The 14,467-nt window shown below is 41.5% G+C and overlaps 1 protein-coding gene across 1 annotated transcript in view; it reads left to right on the top strand.

Annotated features, from left to right (window-relative positions):
• The first annotated feature begins 7,710 nt into the window (after nt 1–7,710).
• Nucleotides 7,711–14,467, top strand: part of GALR1 (galanin receptor 1) — a 379,108-nt gene continuing 372,351 nt past the window's right edge. Inside the window, exon 1 of the mRNA XM_082258481.1 lies at nt 7,711–8,422. Within this exon, the coding sequence (XP_082114607.1) occupies nt 7,748–8,422 (675 nt within the window). The 5' untranslated portion in view covers nt 7,711–7,747. The remainder of the gene's footprint in view (nt 8,423–14,467) is intronic.

Below are 14,467 nucleotides of genomic sequence, written 5' to 3'. Positions count from 1 at the left end.
ATCTGAACGGCCCCCCCATGCAACCCTATTTTCCATCCATCCAGCGGATCGGATGAGAACGGACCGACAGTCCGTTCCCATCCGATTTCCCCCATAGAGATGCATGGGGAACTGACAGCTGTGTCTCCGCACACAGCGCGGAGACACAGCTGTCATCCTCCTGCTCAGCGGGGGATCGGCGGATCGATCCCCCGCTGAGATAAACGGAATCTGTCCGACGGACGGATAGTGTGAAAGGAGCCTTAGGGTCCTTTCACATGATGCGGTCTGTTCTCTACTCAGTGAGGATTGATCCGCCGATCCCCGCTGAGCAGGCAGGTGACAGCTCCATCTCCACTCTGTGCGCGGAGACGGAACAGTCAGATACTCGCAGTCCTCTACGGGGGAATTGGATGAGAACGGACCGCCTGTCCGTTCTCATCTGATCCCATCTGATTCGCTGGACGAATGGAAAATAGGGTTTCCATCCGTCCGGATTTCACGGACAGGATAAGAATCGGATAGCAGCGGGTGTCTCCGCTGACATCCGCTGCCCCATAGGGATGCATGGAGGATCCGATCAGGTCCGCCTAAAAAACTGACAGGCGGATCTGATCAGATCGTTCATGTGAAAGGGGCCTTATGCACGTTGCTCGATCAGGAATGGGCACAAGTAAGTATGGGGGGAGGGGGGGACACCTGTTACACAGAAGGATTTTTTTTTTTTACTTTAAAGTGTCTCTAAACCCACATCATAAAATAGTATCAATAAAGGCTGTATTACATGCTGTTCATACTCCCTCAGTCACTATGAGATTCATTTTCTGTATCCTGTAAAAAAGCTGGCTAATCCTGCTGCTCTCTATCTCCCCCTTCTGTCCAAGTCCCGAATGCAGCTAGGGATGTTGCAGAGCAGTGTTGGAAGCTGTGCTCAGTTTTCAGTGAGTTTCTATGCTGAGGATTTCCTCCCGATAACATCTGAGCAGCCCATGTGACTATAGAGTCACACATGTGGGCATCTACACAGTGGTAAATAACAGCGCACCCCCTCCCTCCTCCTCCATGCCCACTAACCAGCTAAACACAATGCGGGTGGAATATTACATGTAGATTGATGGAGGCTCCACCTCCCTCTTATTCTAAGACACAGACTGGAGAGGCGTGACACAGCCTATGACTGGTAGAAATCTGTCCATGGTATTGCCAAAAAAATAATAGAGAGTTGATTTCAAATATATATTTGTATGACAATTTATTGATATTAGTCATTTATTTTTACTCTGTATTCTAAAGGCTGTTTTTTTTTTTTTTTTTTTTTTTTTTTTTTTTTTAACATATGATCAGCAGCAGAGGCCTAGAAGCTCCTCCTGCTTATGTTTCCCTACAGACAGGCTGGGAAAGTTCTGAGTCATATGACAGCTGTATATTGAGCAGGAAAAAGGTACTTGTTTGTTTGTTTGTTTGTTTGTTTTTATTAAAATAATTAGAGTGCAACCAGAAATAGAAGGGGCATGATAAATTAAGCAGTGGGGTTGATTTACTAAAACAAGAGAGTGTGAAATCTGGTGCAGCTCTGCAAAGAAACCATTTTTTTTTTTTTTTGGTCAAAACTTAACCACTTGCCCACTGGGCACTTTCACCCCGTTCCTGTCCAAGCCAAATTTTAGCTTTCAGCACTGTCGCTCTTTGAATGACAAATGCGTGGTTATGCAACACTGTACCCAAACAAAATCTTTATTATTTTTTTCAGACAGAGCTTTCTTTTGGGGGTATTTAATCCCCACTGGGGATTTTATTTTTTGCTTAACAAATGAAAAAAGGCCAACAATTTTGAAAAAAAAAAATGAGTTTTTCATAGTTTCTGTTATACAATTTTGTAAATAAGTATTTTTTCTCCTTCACTGATGTGCACTGATGAGTCTGCACTGATAGTCACTGATAAGGCGGCATTGATGGGCATTGATAAAGAAGCACTAATGGGCACTGATGAGGCTGCACTGCTAGACAGCACTGATGGCACTGATGGGTGGCACTGATAGGCATCACTGATAGGCAGCACTTATGAGCACTGATGAGGTGGCACTGCTGGACACTGATGAGGCAGCACTGATGGGCACTGATAGGTGACACTGATGGGCACTGAAATACAGCACTGATGAGGCAGCACTGATGGCACTTATGGGCACTGATAGGTGACACTGATAAGCACTGACAGGCATCGCTGATGGGCACTGATTGGTAGCACTGGTGGGCACTGATTGGCACATACTGGCAGCATAGGGGGGCACTGTTGGGGCTGCACTGATTGTCAGTGCAAATGTCCCCTGTGTGGATTTTCTGGTTTTCGGCTCTCCTTATGCACTGTCAGTGTGAGGGGAGGATTTCTGATAACCAGACAATCCTGTCTACATGATTGAACACAGCTGATCACGTGGTAAAGAGCTGCCATGATTGGCTCTTTAACCCGATCTGTGATCAGCTGCATCCGCTGGGGGGGGGGGGGCAAAGTGGGGCTATATCGTAATCGTGAAGGAGTTGATTGAACAAGCTGAAGTTAGAAGCTAATTGGCCACCATGAACAGCTGCATGAGATTTTGCATTTTCCAGTTTTAGTAAATCAACCCCTACTGTGTGTTTAGTATCACTCTAATGCAAAGAAAGCATAAAGGTAAAGAAAAAAAATGTAGGCTTTAGAACCATTTTAATGTACAAAATTCAGTTTCCTCTTCGGCGAACTTTCACAGTTGGCGAAACGGGTAATTTAACAACGCAATCAATTTTGCCAAAATACCACTGCACATTCATAGACAGTAAATGACATTTCCCACATTTTTTATCCTGGTAGAATAACTTTAACCCATTGAATGCTATTATTCTATTATTCTCCTAGCTGTTATCCCATTGATAACATTGCCAGGAAAATCATCCCTGCTGATTCTGCATTGGTGTAAATCAGAGAAATAAGAAGAGGCATGAGGCTGATACATAGGAAGAGACTGTACATAGGAAGGGACTGTACATAGGAAGGGACTGTACATAGGAAGGGAATGTACAATAGCCTGTACTTAGGAAGAGACTGTACATAGGAAGGGACTGTAGATAGGAATAGCCTGTACTTAGGAAGAGGCTGTACATAGGAAGAGACTGTACATAGGAAGAGACTGTACATAGGAAGGGACTGTACATAGGAATAGCCTGTACTTAGGAAGAGACTGTACATAGGAAGAGACTGTACATAGGAATAGCCTGTACTTAGGAAGAGGCTGTACATAGGAAGAGACTGTACATAGGAAGAGACTGTACATAGGAAGGGAATGTACATAGGAAGAGACTGTACATAGGAAGAGACTGTACATAGGAAGGGAATGTACATAGGAAGGGACTGTACATAGGAAGGGAATGTACAATAGCCTGTACTTAGGAAGAGACTGTACATAGGAAGGGACTGTAGATAGGAATAGCCTGTACTTAGGAAGAGGCTGTACATAGGAAGAGACTGTACATAGGAAGGGGATGTACATAGGAATAGCATGTACTTAGGAAGAGACTGTACATAGGAAGGGACTGTACATAGGAAGGGAATGTAGGAATAGCCTGCACTTAGGAAGAGACTGTACATAGGAATAGCCTGTACTTAGGAAGAGACTGTACATAGGAATAGACTGTACTTAGGAAGGGGATGTACATAGGAATAGCCTATACTTAGGAAGAGACTGTACATAGGAAGGGACTGTAGATAGGAATAGCCTGTACTTAGGAAGAGGCTGTACATAGGAAGGGACTGTACATAGGAAGGGAATGTACATAGGAATTCTCTGCACTTAGGAAGAGACTGTACATAGGAATAGCTTGTACTTAGGAAGAGACTGTACATAGGAATAGCCTGCACTTAGGAAGAGACAGTACATAGGAATAGCCTGTACTTAGGAAGAGACTGTACATAGGAAGGGAATGTACATAGGAATAGCCTGTACTAAGGAAGAGACTGTACATAAGAAGGGACTGTACATAGGAAGGGAATGTACATAGAAATAGCCTGTACTGAGGAAGAGACTGTACATAGGAATAGCCTGTACTTAGGAAGAGACTGTACATAGGAATAGCCTGCACTTAGGAAGAGACTGTACATAGGAATAGCCTGTACTTAGGAAGAGACTGTACATAGGAAGGGAATGTACATAGGAATAGCCTGTACTAAGGAAGAGACTGTACATAGGAAGGGACTGTACATAGGAAGAGACTGTACATAGGAATAGCCTGTACTTAGGAAGAGACTGTACATAGGAATAGCCTGTACTTAGGAAGAGACTGTACATAGGAATAGCCTGTACTTAGGAAGAGACTGTACATAGGAAGGGAATGTACATAGGAATAGCCTGTACTAAGGAAGAGACTGTACATAGGAAGGGACTGTACATAGGAAGGGACTGTACATAGGAATAGCCTGTACTAAGGAAGAGACTGTACATAGGAAGAGACTGTACGTAGGAAGGGACTGTACATAGGAAGGGAATGTACATAGGAATAGCCTGTACTTAGGAAGAGACTGTACATAGGAAGGGGATATACATAGGAAGGGACTGTACATAGGAATAGCCTGTACATAGGAAGAGACTGTACATAGGAAGGGGATGTACATAGGAAGGGACTGTACATAGGAATAGCCTGTACATAGGAAGAGACTGTACATAGGAAGAGACTGTACATAGGAAGAGACTGTACATAGGAAGGGACTGTACATAGGAAGGGAATGTACATAGGAATAGCCTGTACTTAGGAAGAGACTGTACATAGGAAGGGGATGTACATAGGGAGGGACTGTACATAGGAATAGCCTGTACATAGGAATAGCCTGTACATAGGAAGCGACTGTACATAGGAAGGGACTGTACATAGGAAGAGACTGTACATAGGAAGGGAATGTACATAGGAATAGCCTGTACTTAGGAAGAGACTGTACATAGGTAGGGGATGTACATAGGAATAGCCTGTACTTAGGAAGAGAATGTACATAGGAAGGGACTGTACATAGGAAGGGAATGTACATAGGAATAACCTGTACTTAGGAAGAGACTGTACATAGGAAGGGACTGTACATAGAAAGGGAATGTACATAGGAAGGGAATGTACATAGAAAGTGAATGTACATAGGAAGAGACTGTACATAGGAAGGGAATGTACATAGGAAGGGAATGTACATAGGAAGAGACTGTACATAGGAAGAGACTGTACTTAGGAAGAGACTGTACATAGGAAGAGACTGTACTTAGGAAGAGACTGTACTTAGGAAGAGACTGTACATAGGAAGGGACTGTACATAGGAAGAGACTGTACATAGGAAGGGAGTGTACATAGGAAGAGAATGTACATAGGAAGGGACTGTTCATAGGAAGGGAATGTACATAGAAATAGCCTGTACTTAGGAAGAGACTGTACATAGGAATAGCCTGTACTTAGGAAGGGACTGTACATAGGAAGGGGATGTACATAGGAAGGGACTGTACATAGAAAGGGAATGTACATAGGAAGGGGATGTACATAGGAAGAGACTGTACATAGGAAGGGACTGTACATAGGAAGAGACTGTACATAGGAAGAGACTGTACATAGGAAGAGACTGTACATAGGAAGGGGCTGTACTTAGGAAGAGACTGTACATAGGAAGAGACTGTACATAGGAAGGGGCTGTACTTAGGAAGAGACTGTACATAGGAAGGGAGTGTACATAGGAAGAGAATGTACATAGGAAGGGAATGTACATAGGAATAGCCTGTACTTAGGAAGAGACTGTACATAGGAAGGGGATGTACATAGGAAGGGACTGTACATAGAAAGGGAATGTACATAGGAAGGGGATGTACATAGGAAGAGACTGTACATAGGAAGGGACTGTACATAGAAAGGGAATGTACATAGAAATAGCCTGTACTTTGGAAGAGACTGTACATAGGAATAGCCTGTACTTAGGAAGGGACTGTACATAGGAAGGGGATGTACATAGGAAGGGACTGTACATAGAAAGGGAATGTACATAGGAAGGGGATGTACATAGGAAGAGACTGTACATAGGAAGAGACTGTACATAGGAATAGCCTGTACTTAGGAAGAGACTGTACATAGGAAGAGACTGTACATAGGAAGAGACTGTACATAGGAAGGGGATGTACATAGGAAGGGACTGTACATAGAAAGGGAATGTACATAGGAAGAGACTGTACATAGGAAGGGACTGTACATAGGAAGGGACTGTACATAGGAAGGGACTGTACATAGAAAGGGAATGTACATAGGAAGGGGATGTACATAGGAAGGGAATGTACATAGGAATAGCCTGTACTTAGGAAGAGACTGTACATAGGAAGGGACTGTACATAGGAAGGGACTGTACTTAGGAAGAGACTGTACATAGGAAGGGACTGTACATAGGAAGGGACTGTACTTAGGAAGAGACTGTACATAGGAAGGGACTGTACATAGGAAGGGACTGTACATAGGAAGAGACTGTACATAGGAAGAGACTGTACATAGGAAGGGACTGTACATAGGAATAGCCTGTACTTAGGAAGAGACTGTACATAGGAAGAGACTGTACATAGGAAGGGAGTGTACATAGGAAGAGAATGTACATAGGAAGGGAATGTACATAGGAAGAGACTGTACATAGGAAGGGAATGTACATAGGAATAGCCTGTACTTAGGAAGAGACTGTACATAGGAAGGGAATGTACATAGGAATAGCCTGTACTTAGGAAGAGACTGTACATAGGAAGAGACTGTACATAGGAAGGGAATGTACATAGGAATAGCCTGTACTTAGGAAGGGACTGTACATAGGAAGGGAATGTACATAGGAATAGCCTGTACTTGGGAAGAGACTGTATCATTTCCCTGTGTGAGCGCTGAGCCTGTACAATTGGCTATGTTTGTGTGTTGTAACTAGTAGAGGGCTCGGTTTCTCTGCCATGCGCAGCTGATAGAACAGAGAGGTGAGGACTCCAGGCAGAGAGTAAGCCAGTCATACTGGAGGCAGCAGCTAGCGGCACCTTCTCTGCTCATCGCTCTTCCAAACTTCTCCTCTACTTGGAGCTCCCTGCCTGCTCATCCCCCGGACACCTGTTAGGTACTCTGCTCAAATCCGGGACTACCTGACAGCATCTAATCTCACTTCTACTGTGCAACTGAAGAAAAGAAAAGATCTTTAAAGGGAGAAAGAGATCAATGAAGGAAAGAAGAGATCTCTGAAGGTAAGAAGAGATCACTGAAAGAAAGAAAAGAACAGTAAAAGAAGAGATCATTGACAGGGAGAAGAGATCGCTAAAAGAAAGAAGAGATCACTAAACAAAGAAGAGATCGTTGAAAGGGAGAAGAGATCGCTAAAAGAAAGAAGAGCTCAATAAAAGAGAGAAGAGATCACTAAACAAAGAAGAGATCACTGGAAGGGAGAATAGATCACTAAAAGAAAGAGATCAATAAGAGGGAGAAGAGATCACTAAACAAAGAAGAGATCATTGACAGGGAGAAGAGATCGCTAAAAGTAAGAAGCGATCATTGAAAGGGAGAAGAGATCGCTAAAAGAAAGAAAAGATCATTGAAGGGAAGAAGAAGAGATCATTTAAAGCAAGAAGAGACCATTGAAGGAAAAAAGAGATCATTGACAGAAAGACCAGATCATTAAGAGATCCCTGAAAGGAAGAAGACATCACAGAAATAGATCTTTGAAGGAAAGAGATCAATAAGAGAAAAGAGAGATCAGTGCCAACTCTGAGACATGGATTTCCTGGCTGAGGTGGGCAATAAGAGTGATGGTCTCGCCCAGGACACCAATGTCACTGCTGAACAGTCATCAGTCAAACCCCTCTTAGAAATTGGCATTGATAACATTATCACCCTGGTGGTGTTTTGCATCATATTCGCTCTAGGGGTCTTGGGCAACTCTTTGGTCATTACTGTCCTGGCAAGAAACAAACCAGGGAAGCCCCGCAGCACCACCAACATCTTCATCCTCAACCTCAGCATCGCTGACCTTGCCTACCTACTTTTCTGCATCCCTTTCCAGTCAACTGTCTATGTCCTGCCAACTTGGGTGCTGGGAGCTTTCATCTGCAAGTTCATCCACTACTTCCTAACTGTGTCCATGCTGGTGAGCATCTTCACCTTATCTGCTATGTCTGTTGATCGTTATGTGGCAATAGTGCACTCCAGAAGATCGTCCACCATCCGTGTCTCCAGAAATGCCCTGCTTGGAGTAATCCTCATCTGGATCTTGTCTATTGCCATGGCTTCTCCTGTTGCCTACAACCAACGATTGATACACAGAGGCAACAATCTGACCTTCTGTTGGGAGCACTGGCCAAATCTGAAGCAAAAGAGGATCTATGTGGTGTGCACCTTTGTGTTTGGGTACCTGCTCCCTCTCCTGCTCATCTCCTTCTGCTATGCCAAGGTAGGGTCCTTCTCATTACTATGGTCTAAATGCATCCGAAGATTTGTTGGGGGTGGAATCTTGTATAGATGAACATGCAACCCCTTTACTATAACCTGGTTGCCATATTTGTCAAAATTACCTATTTTGACAACTATGGCAACCAGGTTATAGTAAAGGGGTTGTATGTTCATATATATAATTGGGTAATAATAATAAAAAAATATTGATTATTATAAGTTAAAAGGTAATAGAAGCCACAAAGCAAAAATGGATTTTCATAATTTATGTTATTTTTTGTAATTTTTTTTCATACCGATGACACATTTATGAGGTTAATGCAAGATGAATTTAATGTAAGATTAATTTTAACTTTGAACTAATTATTATGGACAACCAGGCATCCTTAGCATCTATACCAGTGTTTCTCAACCATGGTTCCATGGAACCCATAGGTGTGTGCAGCCTATTGCATTAGGGTGTGCACCCCAAAGTTTAAATACACATGCATGTGTTTGCCTACATGTACATGGCCCCGATACATTACTCTCCCTGCCGGCAAAGTGAAATAGAGCAGAGCAGGTCCGAGGGAGATCTTTCCCATCTCCTCACTGGCAAACAGAGCGATAATGCTATATGCCCTAGGTGATTAGGGTGTGCCCAGGCACATCCGGCACACCCTGTGCGCACGCCTATGATGGAACCCTAGAGTTCCTCCAGAGGTTGCTATGGGTTCCTTGAGCAATGAGCACATTCTTCCTCCCAGATAAGCTCCCACTGACACCATTGATCATTTTAGTTATCTGTAGGGGATAATTCTTCCCAATGATCACAAGTGTAAGGATTATTCTTCCCACTGATCATCACATCAATGTATCATGCGTTGCAAATATAGTCATTATTAGCTCTTCCCAATGACCACAAGTGTAAGGATTATTCTTCCCACTGATCATCACACCAATGTATCATGAGTTATAAATATAGTAATTATTAGCAGGGGTTCCCTGAGATCGGAAACTTATTTCAAGGGGTCCTCTGTGTTAACAGAAGGTTGACAAAGGCTGATCTATACTATACCAGAAGCTCCTGTTGCTGCTTTAGTCATTATCTGTTGACCAGCAGTGTCCTTAGAAAAGACTGTAATGAACTGCAAGTTTCTGCTCTTACCGTATCTCAATTTGGTTTATTTTTCTTACAGTACATTCTAATGCCTTGTCATCCAAATATATACAATTCAGTGTAGATACACATGCCTGGTGACAGAGGGATAGTTACAAAATAGCAGAGCAGAAGAAGAATATTGGAAAGTTGGGAAGGTGTGAATTGAAAGCTGTTTCTGCACATGCCAGAAACAAGTGTGAATTCAGGTACTGCAATCATCTCCAGCTACCAAATGTCACTGAATTCTAGGGACAGAGTGTGCTTTTTAAGCTTTATCATAGAAAATAATTTATAACAGGGGGGAGTACCGCGCTTAAAAGGTGCTTAGTGCATGTTATTCATACATTTAATAATTTACTTTCAGTGCTTTCAAATGTTTAAAAAAATATAAATATTCTCCAGTGTATAAAATTATATAAATATTCTTCAGTGCATAAAATTTAAAAAAATTTTCATTAATAAATAAAATATTTCTTACAAGTGATGTAAATATGTGCTATAAACAATCCTTAAATATATCAAAATTTGTAAAACTGAAACATAAAAATAAAATGCCAGTGATAAATTATGTGCTTATAAGTTTCCAATAATTAAATAGTTCAAAAGTGAAAAAGTGCCAAAGTGTCCTTGTATATATAAATAAAATGGTGTATATTCAAACGCCTTTTCTTTCCCAAAATTCATGCAGGTGCTCTTCCATGCAGTGGCCACTAGGTGTCCTAAGCGCTCACCTCAATTGGCTTTATAACCAGCTTTGTATGGTATCATATGTAATCCTCCTTTTCTATGGTTGATGGGTCCGGTCACTAATTCTCACACTTATCCCTTTTAACGCGATATTCCAGGGGTTGTGTGTGGAGCCTTTGAATCTCCAAAATAAATGGGGCCACAATAGTGAGGTACCGTTTGGTGATTTTATTAAAAGAGATAAAAATAACAGACTCACATTTTCCTTCGTCTTTGCCAATGCATAACAATTGTAATGTCGCTACGTCACTTCCGGTTTGGCGTCAAACCGGAAGTGACGTAGCGACATTACAATTGTTATGCATTGGCAAAGACGAAGGAAAATGTGAGTCTGTTATTTTTATCTCTTTTAATAAAATCACCAAACGGTACCTCACTATTGTGGCCCCATTTATTTTGGAGATTCAAAGGCTCCACACACAACCCCTGGAATATCGCGTTAAAAGGGATAAGTGTGAGAATTAGTGACCGGACCCATCAACCATAGAAAAGGAGGATTACATATGATACCATACAAAGCTGGTTATAAAGCCAATTGAGGTGAGCGCTTAGGACACCTAGTGGCCACTGCATGGAAGAGCACCTGCATGAATTTTGGGAAAGAAAAGGCGTTTGAATATACACCATTTTATTTATATATACAAGGACACTTTGGCACTTTTTCACTTTTGAACTATTTAATTATTGGAAACTTATAAGCACATAATTTATCACTGGCATTTTATTTTTATGTTTCAGTTTTACAAATTTTGATATATTTAAGGATTGTTTATAGCACATATTTACATCACTTGTAAGAAATATTTTATTTATTAATGAAAATTTTTTTAAATTTTATGCACTGAAGAATATTTATATAATTTTATACACTGGAGAATATTTATATTTTTTTAAACATTTGAAAGCACTGAAAGTAAATTATTAAATGTATGAATAACATGCACTAAGCACCTTTTAAGCGCGGTACTCCCCCCTGTTATACATTTCTGAATTGTGTAGGTTACCAATAACAGTACCTGCAGCTTTAAAGGAATTTAGGATTCATATAAAGTGACAGCGCGAGAATTTCACCAACCCAATAGAAAATAATTTGCCCATAAATTTCTACAGTGACTTTTCTTGTAAAGCTACACTATTCCCTTTATTAGATAAGCCCCCGTTCACACTGAATCCGACTTTGAAATTGTGCGACTTCACTCAAAGTCACACGATTTCAAAGCCGAAGGTTAGTACATATTCAGGTGCAACTTGGCTGAAATCCATGCGACTTAATGCACAGATGTCTATGCAAGTCACACCTTAACCACTTGCCGACCGCCGCAAGTACATATACTGCGGCAGTCAGCCCCTCACAGGCAAAGTGACATACCGGTACGTCACTAGCCTGTGAGGCTCTGGGGAGCGAGCGCGCGCCGCCGGAGGCGCGCTCCCGCACGGTCACGGACCCCCCCCGCGTGTGTGACCTCGCGATCGTCGGTCACTCGCGATCGTCGGGGAGAGAGGGAGAAAGGCAGGCAGCTGATGTAAACAAGCCGCCTGTCATTCTCCCCTGTGTAGAAACAGTGATCATAAGGTTCTACTATGTAGGACCGTTGATCACTGTTCCTACAGCTCAAGCCACAGCCAATCACAGTTAGAATCACGCCCCTAGGGACACACACAACCCCTCCCTCTCAAAAAAAAAGTTAACCCCTTCACTACCAGTGTCATTTTACAGTAACAGTGCATATGTATAGCACTGATTACTGTAGAAATGTCACTGGTAACCCCAAAAGTGTCAAAAATGTCAGTCAAGGGTCCGATCTGGCCGCCTCAATGTCGCAGTCCCGCAAAAAAAAATTGCAGATCGCCGCCATTATGCGTTAAAAAAAAAAACAACAAAAATGACAAAAATCTTTCCTTTTGTTAGTAAACGCGATAAATTTTGCGCAAACCAATCAAAATATGCTTTTTGTGATTTTTTTTACCAAACATATGTAGCATAAAACAAATTGGCCGAAAATGTTAAAAAAATTTGATTTTTACTTTTTTTTTGGGGGGAATTTCATATAAAAAAATGTGAAAAATATTGTTATTTTTGCAAAATTTACGCTCTTTTTTTGTTTATAGTGCATGATCAAAAAATCGCACAGGTGATCAAATACCACTAAAAGAAAGCTCTGTTTGTGGGAAAAAAAGGACGTCAAATTCGTTTAGTTACAGCGTCGCACGACCGCGCAATTGTCCGTTAAACTCACGCAGTGCCGAATCGCAAAATACCCCCTGGTCAGGAAGGGGGTAAAATCTTCCGGGGCTTAAGTGGTAAAATAGCCCAAAATTATCGCAGAAACCTTTTTTTTTTTTCATATTGGGGCAGCACCGCAAAGCCTGAGTCGCACCTATTTGAACAGTTCCATTGCCGACAATAAGGTGCGACTTGTCATTCAGTTTGGACCTGTCTAATCGCATGACAAGTCACACCGGTGTGTACTGTGGCTTAATTCTAAACAAGTCATCAAGAAAATAGTCTTTGGACATGCAGCAGTTAACTAATAACTAATTTAATTTAATAATATTATGTTTATTTGTATTAAAATGTTTTCACTAAGTCCACCAACATCCAAATTATTGTTACAATGTTTTTTAAACTTAAGCAATGATCATTCTGAGATGAGCTTTGGTAAATCATTTCCTGAGTGTAGAAAGCTACAGAGTCTTATATCTATGCAGCTTTAAATAAAAAGGATACAACTTCTCAGCAGCATGAATAAAAATAAAAATTGTAAGGAATTGTTTTTTAATGTCTCATGGTGCTCTGAGATATACTGAATAAATTTATATGTAACAGATGTACTATACTATAATGAATCCTTTCCACGTATTTTAAATATTGAGTATATAGCAAGTCTTTGTTCTCTAGGATAGGGCTGCTCATTGAGTACATACACCAAGAGAGAAGGATAATCAGGTTTGTGCAGATGAGCATTGTTTTTGCATCCCAAAGCAGCATGCTTCCGAACGCAAAATGCAGCAAAAAGCAGCATTTTACCTGCTTTGCATGCCATGAAAATGCATCTAAAGTGGGCATGCTGCGTCCAAAGAAACATAAAGCAAAGCAAGTCAAATGAAAGATCTGAACTGTCCTCCCCATTATACCTTTGCAGTAGATGGGGGGTCTGCTAACCTGTATTTGAGGTGCATTAAAAACACACCTTAAATGCCAACAACCATCTATGCATCCATGCGCCCTAAAAGTGTTGACACCCAAAATTTACAAAGTCATTCAGGTAACTTCAGGTAACTTTTGTTTTTAGGGTATTTTGTCTTTCCCATCATTTCTAAAGTAATTCAAAGGGATATGTTGACATTTATATCAAAATATGTTTCATGGAAAATAAAAATTTGAAACACAGAAGTTTATGGAAACACAAGTGTTACAAAAGAGAATTGTAACATAATGGGCACAAGAAAAGTTACATTGCTAGAAGGAAAAAGTTTTGCAGTTGGAAGGTGTTGTTAACAGAAATCCTTACTGAATTTAGGCTGTCATTGCTGGGAATGCCAATTATTTGGCTTTGATGACTTTAAAGCACTTCAAATCACATACCTAGAGAAAGAATGTTCCCAGTGAAAATATAATCCCAGTTATGTTGGTTCAGAAAAGTATTACAACCACTGGAGCCAAGCAACTATGATTTTCAGAAGGAGGTCAGCAAGGGTAGCTTGCCGACCATATAACCTACATATACAGCGGCAAGGCCTAGTAGGTGATCCTGCACTTCCAGGTCTGGGGCGTGCATGCAGCAGCCCGCCCCTGCTGTGATTATACACAGCAGGAGCTGATCTGCGGGTACCGCAGACTCAATGTTCTGCCGGCACCCGCCGATCATTAGGACGAGAGCCGGAACGGCGATCAGCCTATGTAAACAATGCAGATCTCTGTTCTGTCAGTAAGAAAAGGCATTGATACGGTGTTCCTGCAAAGCAGGGACACAAATCCATACCTTCCCCTAGTAAAAGCACCTCCCACAGCACACAAACACTGCCTAGGCTCACAGTTAATTCTTTGATCGCCCCTGATTTTAACTCCTTCCCAGCTAGTGTCATTAGGCAGAGAGCCAGAATGGCGATCTGCCTATGTAAACAAAGCAGATCTCTGTTTTGTCAGTAAGAAAATGC

Source organism: Pelophylax lessonae (assembly GCF_965119305.1).
Source record: "Pelophylax lessonae genome assembly, chromosome: 5".
NCBI classification, from domain to species: Eukaryota; Metazoa; Chordata; class Amphibia; order Anura; family Ranidae; genus Pelophylax; species Pelophylax lessonae.
Note: the sequence above shows the minus strand (reverse complement) of the source record. Positions and strands in the feature narration are given on the sequence as shown.